The sequence below is a fragment of the Neomonachus schauinslandi genome, chromosome 7 (assembly GCF_002201575.2).
Source record: "Neomonachus schauinslandi chromosome 7, ASM220157v2, whole genome shotgun sequence".
Classification (NCBI taxonomy): Eukaryota; Metazoa; Chordata; class Mammalia; order Carnivora; family Phocidae; genus Neomonachus; species Neomonachus schauinslandi.
This window is the reverse complement of record NC_058409.1, coordinates 120,296,081-120,315,161: the sequence shown is the minus strand read 5'-3', so window position 1 is coordinate 120,315,161 and position 19,081 is coordinate 120,296,081. Positions and strand designations below refer to the sequence as shown.

General features: G+C 36.6%; 1 protein-coding gene across 2 annotated transcripts in view; it reads right to left on the bottom strand.

Annotated features, from left to right (window-relative positions):
- FYB1 (FYN binding protein 1) overlaps positions 1 to 19,081 on the bottom strand; it is a 109,494-nt gene that overhangs the window by 20,972 nt on the left and 69,441 nt on the right. For both annotated transcript variants that reach the window (XM_021696351.1, XM_044916938.1), the window contains exons 4-11: positions 14,314 to 14,360; positions 11,651 to 11,670; positions 11,171 to 11,205; positions 10,084 to 10,204; positions 6,660 to 6,819; positions 6,013 to 6,157; positions 1,597 to 1,619; positions 288 to 354 (exon numbers count right to left, since the gene is read on the bottom strand). In XM_021696351.1, the coding sequence (XP_021552026.1) occupies positions 288 to 354; positions 1,597 to 1,619; positions 6,013 to 6,157; positions 6,660 to 6,819; positions 10,084 to 10,204; positions 11,171 to 11,205; positions 11,651 to 11,670; positions 14,314 to 14,360 (618 nt within the window). The remainder of the gene's footprint in view (positions 1 to 287; positions 355 to 1,596; positions 1,620 to 6,012; positions 6,158 to 6,659; positions 6,820 to 10,083; positions 10,205 to 11,170; positions 11,206 to 11,650; positions 11,671 to 14,313; positions 14,361 to 19,081) is intronic.

The window sequence follows — 19,081 nt, the reverse complement described above, 5'->3', positions numbered from 1 at the left end:
AAATCAACACTAAATTTCAGTATGTAAAAAATTTTCAAGAAAACAGTTCACTAGGGGGCGCCTGGGTGGCTCAGTCGTTAAGCGTCTGCCTTCGGCTCAGGTCATGGTCCCAGGGTCCTGGAATCGAGCCCCGCATCGGACTACTTGCTCAGCGGGAAGCCTGCTTCTCCCTCTCCCTCTCCCCCTGCTTGTGTTCCCTCTCTCACTGTGTCTCTCTCTGTCAAATAAATAAATAAATAATCTAAAAAAAAAAGAAAGAAAGAAAACAGTTCACTGATTATTCTTACCCATCATCAGCATCTTCCTCTTCGATCCCATCATAAATATCATCATCTGGGGGAGGTGGGAACATCCCTTCATTTGGATGGTGGAGGGGGAAAGAATCTTCTGTTAATTTTATAATTTGGTCATGTAACAGTCACTCAAAATTTGATAATAAATCTGCCTTATTTAACTCCAGAAAAGTCCCTGTTCCTTATTAACCATTTAATTAAAAAATAACTTTATTTCCCCACTCTCACATAGGTAGTAGGTAAATTGCTTTGTTGATTATTTATAAAGGAATTCTTAGAGGTGAAATTTAATAAATATATGAAGGATGATAAAGGGCACTGCGCATTGGAGATAAAAGGAATAGGGGAGAATAAATATGAGAAAAAATAAAACCGAATAGGGATAGAGTTAAATATTGTGGAAAAGAGGAGGTGATAAAAATTTAATTAATAGTGAGGGGGCATTCAGAAAAAGATACTGATCAAGATATAAGCAAAGAAAAACAGAATGAAAGGTGAATTTTTGAATTTTGGCAGTAGCTCTGATTCATTTAATCAAAGTGATATTTTAAGGGGCGCCTGGGTGGCTCAGTCATTAAGCGTCTGCCTTCGGCTCGGGTCACAATCCCAGGGTCCCGGGATCGAGCCCCGCATCAGGCTCCCTGCTCAGCGGGAAGCCTGCTTCTCCCTCTCCCCCTCCCCGTGCTTGTGTTCCTTTTCTCGCTGTGTCTCTCTCTGACAAATAAATAAATAAAATCTTTTTTAAAAAGTGATATTTTAAGAGTTAAACCCTTTGTTGTAAACCCTCAGGATCCTTGCTATTTGACAAATATTTATTTAATAAATGTTTATTGAGTACCTCCTCTGTGCAGAAATATGTACAAAGAACTTGAAATCTGACTTTTAGGATGAGAATTTTAGCACTGAAAGTTATTAGTAAAATACCTTTATTTTGGCGATGAGAATATGAGGAGTCTTTAGGAGTCATAGTTAAGGTAACCATATAAATTGTCCAAATAAGGATACTTCTAAAAGTGAAGGGGGATGCTATTAATAATTGTGCTCAGACAACTGGCATAAATCAAGAGTGCCCTGAGCACACCGGAAATAGTGTCACCCTGTGACCCACAACAAACTTGGAAGAAAGAAGTGACTTGTTTAGGGTCACTCAGTGGGCAGGACTAGAATCCAGGTCATTGGCTCCCAGTCCAGTGGTACCACATTAAGATCCTCCTCATTACTTGCAAACAAAAGCATTTTGTCATTAATATAGACAAAAATGGTGAAGACTTGAAGAAACTGCTGATAAAAGTGTGTGGCTTACCTCCACTTCCACTCTGACTGTGGCTAGGAAAAAAAAATAAATTAAATTAGCGTATGAGTTATGTAGCTATCCGGAAGAGAAGTACATATATTGAACAGTTATGCAAAAGAGAAATCACATTTCAGTTCAAAGTTATCAGGATGTTCTATGTGAAGAAGAAGAAACATTGTTCCTTATCATAATAGAAACAAGGCAAGAAACAAAACAAAACAAACCTAATAAGAATCCAGTGATTGTCAGTACTACATAAAGTTTTCAAAACAACGTTACTGTTTGCTTTTAACATTTCCCGAGGTAGTTTTTAGATTATACATTTTATTGCATCATTCCATAGATAGATTTATGAAAAACAACCAACCAACCCCAGTAGTATTCCAGAAGTCATATAGAACCATTATTACATTAAACTCAATTCTCTTTTTTTAAAAAAATATTTTATTTATTTATTTATTTATTTATTTATTTATTTATTTATTTGAGAGAGAGAGAGCAGGAGCGGGGGAGGAGAGGCAGAGGGAGAGGGAGAAGCAGACTCCCCGCTGAACGGGGAGCCCATCCCAGGACCCTGAGATCATGACCTGACCTGAAGGCAGATGCTCAAACAACTGAGCCGCCCAGATGCCCCCAATTCTCTTTTAATATGTTATAGCCACAGCATTTTATCTTAGTCCAGTAGCAGTATATTCTTTTTTAAAGAGAGAATTTCTAAAAAGTTGAAATCTTACTCATGAAATCTTACTCTTTTTTTAAAAAAAAGATTTCTTTATTTGAGAGACAGAGAGAGAGAGCGTGGAGGGGGGCAGGGAGAGAGAGGGAGAGAAACTTAAGCAGGCTCCACACCCAGCACAGAGCCTGATGCGGGGCTCAATCTTCCGACCCTGAGATCATGACCTGAACCAAATCAAGAGTTGGATGCTTAACCGACTGAGCCAACCAGGCACCCCCAAATTTTATTCTTATTATTGTAAATAGTGTGGCCCTCAATTTTCTAAATCCATATTGCTTGTATTTCTTATTTATTTCTCTAACATTCTTTATTTTCCCTATTTTATAATCATCTGTTTTCTTGCCTGTGTCTTTCACTAAAATGTGAGTTCTGCTAGAGCAAAAGAAGAGTAGATTGTGAGAACTGGGAAAATCTCAGAAGTCAGTTTTAATCCTCGCATTTTGCAGAAATGAAACTGAGGCTCTGAGAAATGAAGTGACTTGACCAAACCCACTTTTAATTAACAGAAGAGCTGACATAAGAACCTCAGTGTCCTTCCTTCCTCTATAATGTTTTTTTGTCTTTACTTCACTGCACCCCTTGAAACCACCATTTTTTGCCCTTTGGATAATCTGCCAGCAACAGATATTGGTCTGATATTATAGTCATGCAGTATTAATTGTACACTCATATCTGATTCCTCAACCTTGAAGTCAGAATAAAAGAAATGGGTCTGACACAGATCTACAGTTAATTTAGAAATAAAACATACCTTGTTAATGGAACTTTGTAGAAAAACAAGCTATAAATGTCCTAATATGTAAATAAGGAATTGATTTTTGATGAAGTTTAAGTATATTCTCCACTTGCTTACATACTGTTTTCACATTCATTTTGTCTGACACTTCCCTTTGAGCGTGAAGCAAGCAGTTAGAATCATGTGAAAAATTGCAATTTTAGTTGGCTGCCATTCTTGGCAAATACATGTCATCTTGGAGATTCTCATACCAATTCCCCAAGAACGGAGTTTTAATAATCAGGACCAAAGTTGCCACACATTATTTTATTTTTAGAGCAATTCTTCAACTTCTTATAAATAGTCTGTTTGGAATACAAGGCATTGACCAGATGAAGTGGAGGTAAGGAGAGGAATGTGCCAGAAAAGAGAAAGGAAGGAAAAGAGGGAAGGAAGAGGTTTGAGGACCATGCAGAGAAGCAAAGTTTGTTATGTGTTGAAGTATTTGCATGTATAATTTCCTTTTCTTCAACGTCTCATATTTATTACAGAAATTGCTTTAGTGAGAAAAAAGGGAGAAGGATAGCTGTCAGGACCTGTGCTTTTAAGTCTCCTGCCTGCTCACAGAAGTTGAAGTGCACAGTCAGCTCCCCCTACCCTTGGAGCCATCAGGGAAGAGCAGGTGAAGCATGTGAGGACCCAGGAGGCATCTAGAGAAGGGGAAGGAGAGGATGGTGCTTTCTCCTACTCTCGCCAGGGCAAGCTGCCGGCTGTAGTCAGCATCTTCCCTTGTTCTACTAAGGACAAAGCCTGTTCTGTTGTGGGATCTCTCCCGGCAGCAGCTGTAGCTTCCAAAAAACCAAAACCAAAACAAACCCAACATCAGACTTGTGTTTTCATTTTCTCTTCTTTCATTTTCTTATTAACTATGCCTAAGGGTGACATACATGTTAGTAACTATTGTGGTGCTATATTTGCTTCAGATATTGAGCATTAAAACCGTACACCTCCTCTAACTCCATTTCATTAAATAGGTTCTTTTTCTGCTACATGCTTACTAATTAGAGCATGTCCTCTAGGGTTGCAGTATCTATGGACTCCAAACAATGGAAAAGTAATAGTATTAGTTTGGGGAAATAGTTGCCTATCATGATTAAACAATGCTTCATTTTAAGAACATCATTCCTTTTCATGGATTTATTATTTTTTCCGGAGTGTGTGCATCATAAATATGTATGTATTAATATTTGTGGGATTCTTTAATCTCAAAATAAGAGAAAAGCATTTTTAAAATAAATAAAACATAAAGCATAAAGTATATATGCTGCAGATAGGCAGAATGACATAGTCATGTACAGAAAATTCTGTAAATCTCAGAATATGGCCTTTTAAAACTCTGACCTCAAAACTGGCATTTATAGACTCCCACACTAGGTCAGAGAGCGTTTCTGATTACTAAAGCTGATTTATGATCTGTAAACTCCAGTGCATACATTACGTATTTTGATATATGTTGCATAATTTATGGCATATTTACCATAAATTATGCAACATATATCAAAACATGACAAGAAGGCATTGTAGGCTATTTAGAAAGACAAAGCTGCCAGAAAGCAACACAGCAAGTTTAACTGATGACATGAAGTGAACAACTATGGGAAGGAAACTGCATTCTTCATACATTTTATAAGTATATTACTATTTTGGTCATTTTACATTTTAAAAATGTTTGATAATTGAAGCAATTTTTTTCTTTGAAGTGTGAGTTATGAAGGATGCAGACCCCATTTTTACCCAAGTGAAGATCCAGTGCAGATTATATGTTTTGAGATCATAGTGGATGTTTCCCAATTCTACAACATGGGCACAGGAAAACAAGGATTCCTAACTGGGCTGGAGATTTTCATCCTCTTTTCCTTCAACTTGAAGGGGTACGGCTTTACCCAGAAAGGGAGATATTGGAGGAAGGAAGGAACAAAAGGAGAAGGAAAATAGAAAAGCCAAAAGGGGCAGAAGGGACCAGGAAGGTCAGAGCTGGAAAAACGAGATAGAAAAGGAGGGATGGAGAAAGGAAGCAGAAGACTGAGAAGGGAAAGATGAGAAGGAAAGGTACATGGGAGAAGATGGTGCCTCTCCCCTCCTGCCTCCTCCCAGAAAGGATGTCTTGTTCTGTTCCTCTACCCCGGGAAGGTGTTCCTGTGACTCCTACCGGGAGAATCATTCCAATCTAGTGGAATGAATGGGCCATGGAAATAAAATTGGACCCGTCGTTGATTCCCAGGGGTCATAGTGAAATGAGCTTTTACTTTTTTACTTTTAAAAGCAAAGTAGAGTTTTATTAAAAAGCAATCTTCTGGGGCGCCTGGGTGGCTCAGTCAGCTAAGCATCTGCCTCCAGCTCAGGTCATGATCCCAGGGTCCTGGGATCGAGACCCGCATCAGGCTCCCTGCTCAGTGGGAAGCCTACTTCTCCCTCTCCCACTCCCCCTGCTTGTGTTCCCTCTCTTGCTGTGTCTCTCTCTATCAAATAAATAAATCTTAAAAAAAAAATAAGAACAACAAATATATTTAGATTCAGAGATTTTAGAGCAAAAATTTTTATATTTTTAGAGCTGAATTTTATATCTCATGCTCCATATTTTGCAAAATCATATTTACTTTAGGCATAGCCCTAAGATCAAATCAGAACGAATATTAGAAAACTGTGTTTCAGAATGACGACGCATTTGGCAAGACCTGGCAAATGGCCTATTATTTTTTAAGTAGTATTTGATACACACAGCTGAAGAGTGAAATAAAAGACTATGGAGTTTCAAGTGACCTTTCACCCACACTGAAGTATCTGTAATTGTAAATGGTAATTTACTGATAGTGAGCAGTCGGAAACACGGAAAGTAAAACTCTAGGATCTTAAAATATATAATGTCTGACAAGACGACAGTCTGATCTGCTTTACAGTTTGCATTTGCACATACCTGCTAATATTATCCTGCTCTGCAACATCATCATATACCTCCTGGTCATCTTCAATAGCTCTTGATGAAAGAGCACTGAGAGATGTTTTCTTTCGTTTCAGAGAATCATAGTCAATCGCGACAGCAGTTGTTCTAATATAGCCATCTACCAACAGGAGGAATGATTTATGGTCAGATAACTGTAGTTTCAATATCTCAAAGTTTTAAATAAAATATCAATTGCAATTTGCTCTTTAAAATTTTCCTACATTTCTTTGCATGCACTTCTGATTTATAGACTTCCGACGTAGACACATTTGACTGGACTTTGTCGAAGTCTTAGGCTGTCGTGGTTTGCAGTAAGCTTAGAGTCCACTTTAAAGATTCCAAAGTGATTTACATGATTCATCCCCCCCACCAACCCCGTTTAACATCAATGAGGAAACTAACGCCCTTTGTTCCTCCCTGGAATAATATAAATATTTACATTGCTCCCCACTAAAACAATAATGCAGATGAGGTAAAGATGGAGCCATCCTTGTCATTTTAAATTTTCCTATTTTTGTCCTCTCTGTTAACTACTCCTAACTTAAGAGAATTTGCATATTTAATATTGTCTTTAAAAAAAAAACCCAACACTTTGAAGTCATAGGAAAATTTGCACTCACATGACCCCTTTGCCGTTCTGCCCAGCCATTTTCCTTCAGGGTTGTCTGTAATGCGAATTATTTCAATTTGCTCTCCTTGCTTGAAGCTCAGTTCATTCTTTCCTCCTTTGACATCACAGCAAGCTTTTGCCTGATGGATGACTTGAATAGGGCCTGTTAGCTGCAAAGAGGGGCAATAATCACAACAGGCTTTCTTACTATTCAGAAAATCTTTTAGGAACCGAGTTTTGAAAGACGATAGGTCCATGACCTGCCAACCAGCCTATTTACAACATTTATGGGTTTGAGCTAGAAACTGGGGATGAATGTCATGCACAATGAGTGTTCCTCTAAGAGGGGTGAGGGGAAAATCCGAGGTGAGGCAGGACAGCAAGGAACAGGTAAGCATGTGCTTGGGATCCAAGAGAGAGTAGCAGTGATCTGTTGACCTTAGAAGCCTGTGAAAGGCTTGCAGAGGAAGCCACTAATAACTGAATACCGCTTATGTACGACAATACATGCTGGGTGCTATGGTTTTTACGGGATATGCTGGTGGTCCGCTTGGTAGGTGGAAGTTTTTTTCCATCTTTGAATTGTATGGTTATTCTGATGGTGCTCTTCAGACTTCAAACAACAAAGGGGAGGTAAGGTGGTGGTGGTGGGTTGTACTTGTGGGAAAAGCATTTTGTTTGTTTTTTTCCCAACTTCATGGTGTTGTCTATCTGTAAACTCAGAGTAGACATTACCTGCTATAAGCAAGATAACATTTTAGAAATAGCTTTGTAAATAAAAAAAATAGCGAACAAATGGTATGTGAGGTTTTGAAAATAAATATCCTGGACAGTACAGTGGTTTCTTCACAGCAGGAGAATATAGAACTCCCCCCTTACCTGTGGTTACATTTTCTGGGGTTTTAGCTACCTATGGTCAACTGCGGTCTAGAAACAGATGATTCTCCTTCTGACCTATTGTCAGATCAATAGTAGCCTAATTCTATGTCACAAAACCTAAGTCATTCACCTCATTTCATCTCATCATGTAGGAATTTTATCATCTCACATTATCATAAGATGGGTGAGTGGACTACAATAAGAGATTTTGAGAGTGACAGACCACATTCAATAACTTTTATTATAATATAGTGCTACAATTGTTCTATTTTATTATTAGTTATTGTTAGTCTCTTACTGTGCCTAACTTATAAATTAAACTTGATCATAGGTATATATGTAAAGGAAAAAACAGTGTATATATAGCGTTCGGTACTATCCATGTTTTCAGGCATCCACTGGGGGTCTGGGAATGTATCACCTGTGAGTAAGAGGAACTGCTGTAATCTAGTTGAGAACATGAATCCTGAACTCCTAATTGCCTAATCCTAAATTTGTATCTTTTTCAACATAATTTCTTGGATTTTTTGATATGCAAATATGCATTGTGATTTTTGAAGTTCAATTTTATTGAACTCATGATGTTATGAATTGTGACATATCATCAATTATGTACCACTAAGAGAGAAACAGCTTAATTTAAATTATGATATGCCAATGATGTTAAGATGCATCTGACTTTCAGAATTTGAAAATGTGAAATGTTTTATGTCATAGATTTAATGAAATATGGTGCTATTATAAGGTCTCACATTTATTTAATTTCTTTAATTGTAACATCTTTTAACATTTTTGTGGAGGGAATATAGCTTGTGAAGTCCTAGTCTTTACAAACTTTGAGTTCATATTTAGTGGTAAGATTTCCATACCCTATTTTTTTCTTACTAAAAAATACTATTTGAATGAAAGAATGAAACAATGCAAAATTGATTCCTCCAAAAGAAACACAGAAAAAAACTTCACCTAATTCCCTCAAAATTATAAAGTCCCTTCATAAAATGTGTTATGAAAACTTTTGTTTAAGAAATTAATTTTTCATATTTGCCACTTGAAAAATATGAACATTGGTACCCATACATCTGTATGAGTAAAATGTCTTAATAGTCATGCTTTAATCTTAATTTTACTTATATATATACATATATATATATAAGCTTATACTCTCTCTATAGATTATATAGTAAGCTTTTTCAAAATTTAACAAGAACCTTAGCAGATATAGTGTCTTATGTACATTATTTTAATTAACTCCACAACAAACTTTCAGGAGAGGTATCATTTATTCTCACTTTAGAGAACAAAAACCAAAAAAGAAAAAAAAGAATAAGAATCTGAGGTTTAGAGAAGTTTATTTTTTAAAATATTTTTTTTTTAAAGATTTTATTTATTTATTTGAGAGAGAGAGAATGAGAGAGAGAAAGCACATGAGAGGGGCGAGGGTCAGAGGGAGAAGCAGACTCCCCGCCGAGCAGGGAGCCCGATGCGGGGCTCGATCCCTGGACTCCAGGATCATGACCTGAGCCGAAGGCAGTGGCTTAACCAACTGAGCCACCCAGGCGCCCCTAGAGAAGTTTAATAATATGCCCACAATCACATAATTCATACGGGCAGTTGGAATTTAAATCCACGTCTGTCCAATTGACTCAAAGCTTTATGTTTTTTCCAGCACCATGCTGTTGAAACTTTGTTTTAGTACAATAACTATACTGGGGAGTTATATAGAAATCAAATTTTTATTACTCAAACCATATATTAAATGTTCCAGAGGAATTAAATGTTTAAAGGAATCTTGACATGAATCCTTTTTATAGTGAAGAATAGTTCTGTAATTCATATAATCACCTTAAATATAGCTAACACACCAGACCTGTGCCAGATGTCATCAAAGATGGTGTAATCAAGAAAGGCTAGCCTGCCAGTGTGGCATTGGGGGTAGTAATAGGAGTCATACAGTTAGAAGTCAGAGATCAGAGAAGAGAGAGGTCAGAAATCCAGGTGGAAAAAGAGGGATGAGAAAGAGTGGGTTTCAGAAGTCAACATGTACATAAGCTAAAAATAAAGGCAAAAATATGTCAGGTCTAGACAATAGCAGTTAGAGTAGTTCATAGCAGCTTTATTCTGAGACAGGTCTGGGTCATCCAGAGACATTTGTGTCCCTTGCACCGTTGTGATACATGCCACAGGGATATCTGTGTGTGTGCTTCAAGCTCAGAGTATAAGCCGGTTAAGATCAGATGTGAAATGATGAGAGACAAGATGGGTTTGAGCAACCGAGTATTCATTCACTCAATCACCATAAAATTTACTAGGGGCTCACTAATTCTAAGCTGCCATATTTTATTTGGACTTTATCATATTACATTTTTAGTGCAGGGATAAGGTAGTTTATTGGGCAAAATAATTACTGTTATGAAGGTAGTTACTTTTTTAGGAAACAACAATTAACTAATTCTCCCACCATGTAAGTTTTCAAGAATGGTGCCCCTTTTGTGTGAAAGTTATAAAAAGAGATCATTCTTTTTTTTTTTTTTACCCATCAGCAAGCAAGCTCTTACTTTAAATTTCTTCTTTATTTCTTGTTCTTTCTTTTCTCGCTCTTTCTGTTCCTTTTTCTCCAACTCTAATCTCTTCTTTTCCTCCTTTTCTTTTTTTTTCTCTCTTTCTTTGGATGCTTCTCTGTGGATACAAATTGTTAGGTTGTTTGGGCATTTGCAAGCATTGATGTGTTACAGCTCACATATTCAGAGGTTTCTACCCACAACAGAAAACAGTATCTGACTGTAGAGATGAAGGTAAAAAACGAAGGGTTGTCAAAATTCCTGGGTGTGTGAGATTGTTCTTAAATCCAGTAGGAGGCATACAAATGAGGATACTTTCCAAAGGCTCTGCTTCCCCTCACAACCTGTGCTAGCCAGTGGGAGACAGTGCTTATAAAGGCCCTGTTCTTGCTGCATATTGGCATGAATACAATCTTTCTCTCTCTCTCTCTTGCATGCACTCACAGGTACAGGGCATGAACATGAACATACATGCAAACCTTAGCTCGAAACTGTCGTCAGAATTGGTTGTACAAAAAGCAGGTAGAGAAAATTAAGATATTTGAATCAAAAGAAGAAAAAATAAATTAACTCGTATTTCTCCTTTCCATCACTTTCCAAGAAATTTGTTAGTCCTGGCCTATCCAGAAACTCATTTTGGAGCTATTTTTAACATCTTTCTGCTTTAGCAGGTTGAAACTTTGCCATCTGGTGCTGTGGTAAATTATTTCTCACAGCACCCTTGTGAGGGGAATCACTGTCTAGGTGGGGAACTTGTAACATAAAGATAAATTCATTTGCCCAAGGACACAATGAGAACAAGAAGTCCAGATTCCTGGCTCAGTGATTCCCGGCCACAGTAGCTGTGGGTCGCTGGCCTCTCACAGAAGAACATTTTTAAGAGTCCTCCATAAAATTCTTAGACAAATAAAGAAAGAATCTTTAGTCCTTTGTATTGAAATAAAGGTTATCATTATATGTCAGTCATTTGAACAATAAAGCTTTTCCCCCTTAGTGTTGAATATCCATCCATTCTCCCTCATAGAAATCATAATATTCATTTTAGAGGGATGAAATCATGGTAAAAAAAAAATGGAACTCATACATGTCTTCATATGTTTCTCCTTCACTGTCTTGTTCCTGTCAAGGAAAACATTAATAATAATTAATATTAATTACTCAAAAAGGAAACATACACATATTACATTGATCAAATACTTAGTAAAACAAGCATAAATTTAAGTGTATATAAACTTGTCTTGTTTAAAATTTTTTTTTTTTCTTTCAAGAGATAGACTGGAAGAGTAAGCACAAAAAGATCTTTTTTTATATTCTGCTATGTAATTCAGATGTCTAGCCAGACTCAAGTTTATGTGCAGTGCTACAAAATTCCTGTGAGTCAGTTTAATGACTGGTGTTTAATGTCTCAAACATTTTAGACGAAGTAATATTATAAATGAAAAAATATCATTATTATTCATAAAGGTTTTCATTTGTTGGTTTATGTCAATAGAACATGAATCACAGTAATTGTTAAATATTTTAGTTAAGCTGTATAATATCAGAAGGGGAAAAAAAAACTGACCTCATCTGGATTTCCAGGACCTAAAGCATTTTAAAAAAAGAGTAGAAGTAATATATTTTAATTAGAAAGCACTTTAGTACAGAATTATTAGACATAATATATTCAAAACAGTTCATAATGTAACAGAACTTACGCTCTATCAAAGATACATAAATACAAAATAGAATATGTGGCTTAGATCTTTACTATGGCCTTTTCAGTGCTTGTACTTTAACTGTAAGATCATCTCACTGGCTTTCATAAAATAATGCAAAGGCCAAAAAATAATGAAGACTTTTTATCCTCTTTTTTTTTTTTTTAAAGATTTTTTATTTATTTATTTGAGAGAGAGAGAATGAGAGAGAGAGCACATGAGAGGGGGGAGGGTCAGAGGGAGAAGCAGACTCCCTGCCGAGCAGGGAGCCCGATGCGGGACTCGATCCAGGGACTCTGGGATCATGACCTGAGCCGAAGGCAGTCGCTTAACCAACTGAGCCACCCAGGCGCCCGACTTTTTATCCTCTTTATGAAAGGCATGCACATTTGGTTTTATGGGCTTGTGTGGAACAAAGGTATTATCAGAAAATCACTAGTTTGCCCTTTTTGACTTACTTGTTCCCAACGATTTGGATTTATGTATCAAGCAAATCAAGTTAATTAGGTTTTTTAAAAAAAGATACTTTACTGGGGCATCTGGGTAGCTCAGTTGGTTAAGCGGCTTACTCTTGGTTTCGGCTCAGGTCGTGATCTCAGGATCGTGAGATTGAGCCCTGCATTGGGCTCCACGCTAGGCATGGACCCTGCTTAAGATTCTCTCTCTCTTTATCCCTCTGCCCCTCCCCCTGACTCACTCTCTTTCTCTCTCTCTAAAGGAAAAAGATTATTTGCCAGTTCATATCCTTTGACCACTTTTGTCTTGGAGTTGATATCTTTTTCTGGTTGACTTGCAAGAGTTCCTATGTTTTTCAGATATTAATCCCATGTCAGTTGCAGTTCAAGTGTTTAGTGATATCAACTAATTATTAGATATTAAGACATAATCTAGAGTAATAATAATAAAAACAATGTGGTGTTGGTATAGAAACACATAGACCAGGGGCGCCTGGGTGGCTCAGATGGTTAAGCGTCTGCCTTTGGCTCAGCTCATGATCTCAGGGCCCTGGGATCGAGTCCCACATCGGGCTCCCTGCTCCTTGGGAGCCTGCTTCTCCCTCTGCCTCTCTCTCTCTCTCTGTCTCTCATGAATAAATAAATAAAATCTTTAAAAAAAAAAAAAGAAACACATAGACCAGTAGAATAGAGAGCTCAGAGACAGATGAATAAATTTATATACACTCTTATAGACACAGTTATTACACACACAAATACACACATATACATACATAGACACACATATATACAGTTGATGTAGTATAAAGATGGCATTATAAAAGATTGAGAGAATGATGGATTTCAAAGTATGGTAATGGGAAAACTGGTTTCACAAATGAGTCAGTAAATCTGGGTTTCTGCTAACTCCTCAAAGGTGGACTGCAAAGACATCAAAGACTCAGATATTAGGGATGAAGTTCATAGAAGAAAATAGGAGATAATATTTCTATTTTTCAGGGATAGGACTTCTTAACTAAAACTTTAAAACACAAGTTACAATGTAATAATTAATTTGATTATATAAAAATTCATTTATGTTCAGTGAAAGACAGCTTGGGTGAGAGAAGATAGTTGCAGTGTCTAAAGTATCAAAAGATATTTGAATCAAAAAAAGAAAAAATAAATTAACATTTATTTCTCCTTTCCCTCACTTTCCAAGACATTTGTTAGTCCTGGCCTATCCAGAAACCCATTTTGGAGCTATTTTTAACATCTTTGAACTGGCAAGTTACAGAAGAGGAAACCACAAAGGCTAATACACAAACCAAGCACTCAGACCCAATAGAAGCAGAAATATGAAAATGAAGTGAGATATCATTTTATACATATAAGACTTGAAATTGGAAAGCTGAATAATACCAGACATTGGTGCAAGGTAAGCATCTTGGAATTTTCATGCCCTGCTGATGGGAGTACACACAGATGCAGCTTTCTTGGAGAGCACTCTAGTCCTAATCAGTCAAAATGAATATTCCATAGCTTATGAACAGCCATTCCACTACTGGATATATATTTTAAAGAAAGTCTCTCAGAGGTCCACATGGGAATATGGACAAGAACATACACTGAATTATTATTTGTAAGTATCAGTGAATTGGAAGTAAAATGCAAATGCATAGGATACATACCGTGGGGTACTGTGCAGTAGTTAACAAATTAAATATACATATAGCAACATGTGTGGGCCCCCTAAAACACATTATGCTGAGTGTAAAAAAAAAAGAGTAGAGTGAGCTATAACATAATGTTTATGTAAATTGAAATATATACACACATATAAGAGTATGCAAAGAATATGTAAAAACAGACACAAACACATTAAATATATTAGAATATTTGTCTCTGGTTGGAAACAGAGAGAAGGGAATGGGTCATGGAGGTAAAAGGGAATACATACATAAGTAAAACAAGAGAGGGGTCTTGCATGGACCAATGATGACAATGGCCCAATAGTGACCCTATCAGAATGATTAACTCAAATTTCTGTATCTGAGGTAACAAACACATAAATAAAACATCTTTTTGCCCCTTACCATCAGAGAGCATCATACCATCTTGACTTTCTTCATTTACAGGGCTTCTGAAAACAGGAAAGAAGAGAAAGTAAAAATGGAGCAAATAGATGCTCACCTTACAATGAAAAATGAAAAATAATAAAAGGATCATTTTTAAATTATTCTTTTTTCTTTAATTTCTGCTCTGATTTAAAACATCAGAAGTTATTAGAATGGGCTTTAGCCTCATATTTATGCTGCTGTGGAGGCAAAAAAATGGAAAATCAGGGACCTTGAAGACAGTTCTGTGTATTCATAGTGGACACGTAAAATTAATCCATTGCTTCAGGGCAGTAATATGTTTTCTGTGAAAATTGCAGTATATCAATACTTCAATTCTGGGATTCTGAAGGTATTTGTTTGTTTTTATCATATAGATACCAAAGAGAATTAGTTCTAAACCTTGACTCCTTCTTTCCAGATGTTTTCCACCTGGCTTTACTTCTGTCATTTGTGGCTTGGGCTCCAAGGTGCTTCAATCCAAACCACTTTACTCCAACTGCTCTTAACAGTTATCAATACCTGGGCCCCACAAATCCCTAATGATTTATGTAACCATCTAGATTTTCTATTTTTCTCCTCAGGTTGATTAACATAGCTGGAGAAAATTGCTATTTCACTGATTCTTGATATTACAAATGGCATTCAGTCTCAATGTTACCCTCAACACTATTCTATAATCTCATATACCTTTTCCTAGTGAATCTTTTCTCCCATCATCCTTCTCAATGGCTATTCAAAACCTTCACTACTTTCTGCAAATCTCTTGTCACTCTCCTCTCCCCTATAATCATATGATCTTGTTTCTTATTTCACTGATAAAATAGCAGTTATTGGATGTGAACTCTCTTAAGAAAATATATTCCTTTAACCCAAACTTATCCTTACCTTCTGTCAAATTTCCTTCCACCTGTGTTCTGAATTCTATCTAAATTATCAGTGTTTTACCCCCTTTCTCTTCTCTGTTCTGTGTGTCATCATATTATTTATATTATTATTATTCCCCTTCTTTCACTCCCCATTCCTAAATATCTCATAATTTGTGTTCTCCCTTAGCCCAAGTTACTCTCATTCACAAAAGCCAAATTCTTCTCTTTACCTTTCTAAATCCTCCACATTACCACAGATAGTCCTCCTTTTCCCAGCCAAAGTGGAGAAGGCAGTCTGTGCTCACAGACTTGACTTCTTTTCCTCTTGCTCAATTCTTCATGACTACACTCTGGCTTCTATTGCCGATCCTTTGCTGAAACCACTCTTACAGGACTTACTTACCAAATCCACTGGACACCTCTCAGCCTGCATTATTATGTGATTGTTTTGTGGCCCTTAACAGTATTGGCCAGTTTGCCTTCCTAGAGTCTTGTTTCCATAAGAAATCTCTCCTGGCTCATTTCTTGTCTTTCTGACCACCATCCTGCAATTTCCTTGGTGGGCTTATTTCCCTTTCACTTCCCCTTTAAGTGATGATGTTCCTTTGTGTTCTGGTCTTGGCTTCCTTTCTTTTTCCACTCTACATCTGTCCCTGAAAGAGCTCATATATGCCTACAGCTTCATTTGTTCTCTTAGTGTTGGTGACTTCCATTGACATCTCCAGTGCAGGCCTCTCTTCTGAGTTTCAGACTCATATATACACATCTTTACTTGAATGTCCCACAGCCAGTTCTATATTAACATTGCAGAAACTGAGGCTGCCTTCTTTTATCCCAGCATAAACTTGTTTTTCCTACTAGGTTTCTTATCTTAGTGAATGGCACTGAAGTTCCACATATCCACCTAAGCCTCAAAGTCATTCTTGTTTCTCACTCTTCTTCAGTTCCACATCAAATTAATCATGTTCTGTCAGTTCCATATATTTAATGTCTCCTATAATTCACTTCCTCCCTCCATCTCTTTCCACTTTCCTGCTAGACACAAGGACAGAATTATATCATCACTAGCATGGACTCTTGCAGTAGCCATCTGTCCCATCTTCTAGTGATGAGCATTGCTCTTCATCTTTTCCACCCTTACAGTCCCTTTTCCATATTGCTGCTAAAATGATCTCTCTAATGCAAAATATGATTATATCACTCTCATGTTCATTACTCAAGCCACTTAAAGAATTAGGAAAGAGTGTTACTTAAACCCAACAGATGCTGGTTGCAAAACTAACCCCATTTGAAGAATGTGGGCCGGAAGGGCCTTGCTATCCCTTAGACCAAAAAACAAGCTCAGTGGGTACACTTGTGGCTCAGGAAGAACTGCCATAGACATACATATTTCAGTCACCAGCTGGGATGGGTTCTTTGATTGTGTCAATGTTGAGTGTCAATGGCTGCTCACATCAAAAAAGGAGTCAACCTGACATTACAGATTTCTGATAAAAGAATACACCACCATCTAAGAAGTAGTCTTACCAAAAAAAACTAGAATTAAATTTGGTTAAGTCACCTCTACCTGCAACTACCAACTTACTGGAAATACAGAGGAGAGAGGAACACAAAAGATATCCTATACGGAAGCACTCAGCAACATCTAGACTGTGGTTAACTATAATGCCCACAAACAACTTGATTTCTTCCACAAATAAATTGTAATAAATAAATAAATAAAGGGATAGAGGGTAGACTTACAGCTTGAAAGAGAATTGCAAATGTATAAGTCAATGAAAATGTGTAGACTTTATATGGATTCTTATTCAAAAAACTTAAAAAGAGACAATTGGAAATTTGAACATGGACTTGATTTTTATATTAATATATAGAGCCTAATTTTTAGGGATACTTACTAAAATATTCATGAATAGAATTATATGTATTTGGTATTAGTTTCAAAATAATATGAAAGAGGGAAGTGAGTGGGGGTATTGATGAAACAAGATTGGTGATGAATTTATAATTGTTGAAGTTGGTGCAGGGGACATGGAGGCTCATTATACTATTCTCTCTGCCTTCTATTTTTATTTATTTATTTATTTATTTTAAAGATTTTATTTATTTATTCATGAGAGACAGAGAGAGAGAGAGGCAGAGGGAGAAGCAGGCTCCCATGGAGCAAGGAGCCCGATGTGGGACTCGATCCCAGGACGCTGGGATCACAACCTGAGCCGAAGGCGGACGCTTAACCATCTGAGCCACCCAGGCACCCTATTCTCTCTGCCTTTTATAAAATTTTTCAAAATAAATATGCTTCTTAGAAGGTATAAGAAAAATCTCATTGCAAATACAATTAGAATATTTAAGAGAACTGGACATGCTTTGATAGATTTATAAGAGTCATTTAAGTTTTGGGGAAGATTTTACTTAGTGCAGTTATTAAATTTGTTCAGTTAGGTTTTTGAAATGCTTAAAAAGTTCAATATATAGATTTATCCATGCAACGTAAAACATATAAGGGGGTAATTAAAACTAAATTTTTAAATGTAACTATCCATTTGAAAGAATTTAACCTAAGTTGTCCAATCATTAGTCCAAGATCCCACTGACAACTATTCTTATTTAAATAAAAATTACTAGATGTATAAATAAGATAGAAAGTTATGGGAATTTAAGTACTTAAAATAAATTAGGCCTTTGCATTATTAACTTTAATGAATTGAGTATTAATTAAAAGCACAAGATGTAAATACCTTTGATGTCAAAAAAAAACTGACATCCTACAGAATAAAATCTACAGCCTGTTTCATGATATACAAGGTTCTTATGACCAATCCTGTTCTTTTTTTTTTTTTTAAGATTTTATTTATTTATTTGTCAGAGAGAGAGAGAGGGAGGGAGGGAAAGAGAGAGGGAGAGAGAGCACACAAGCAGGGGGTGTGGCAGGCAGAAGGAGAAGCAGGCTCCTCATTGAGCAAGAAGCCCCATGCGGGACTCAATCTCAGGACCCTGGGATCAAGACCTGAGCTGAAGGCAGACGCTTAACTGACTGAGCCACCCAGGTGTCCCTCAGTCCTGTTCTTTTACAGTTTTATTTTTCATATATCCTCTTATATCATCTTTTTTTTCACATATTAATATTGACTCACTCTCTGAACACTCTGTTTCTTGTTCCTCTGTTCTTAGCCCACTCTGTTTTCTTTCCTAGAATAATCTTTCTCTTTATCATCCCCTGTTTGTGGCCCTTCTTAATCTTTTAGCCTCTCCTGAAACACTCCTTTCTCTGTGAAGTCATCTCCAACGCCCTAGGCCCATGCAGTTGCTGCTTCTATGTGTCATACATTGCTCTATTATAGTGATTATTCTGTATCACTATAATTATAGAGTAATTGCTTGCATGGCTCTCTTTCTACTACGAGACTGTAAGAGACTGTCACTTTGTTAGTTAATTTATTATTATGACTGTCATTTTTAGAAAGCTATTAGGATAATTCCAGTCATGTATAGGACTTTGATTTTTTTTTTGATGAATTAATTATGTCCCAGCAATACTAAGAAACTAAATTAATGTTTGTTATTAAAGTGACTTGTTTATGATCATTTTTGAAAAAGAGTATTAGTCAAAAAGACTACTGGACTTGCAGTTTATTTCCTAAAACACTTGAGAGAGTAACAAATAGTTGCAGAATGGAGAGTATCTGCATAGCAATTTCATGCATATGTGGCTGCATGTTTATAGAAACCATTTATTACTTGTAGATAATGTTTGCATGCACACATTGATTCATGAACCCAACACAATAGCATATAAATCTTAGTTTACTTTTAGAGCTCTGAATTCACCACATATAACATGAAAATGTTCAATAAATAAGAAATCATGTAAGAATGAT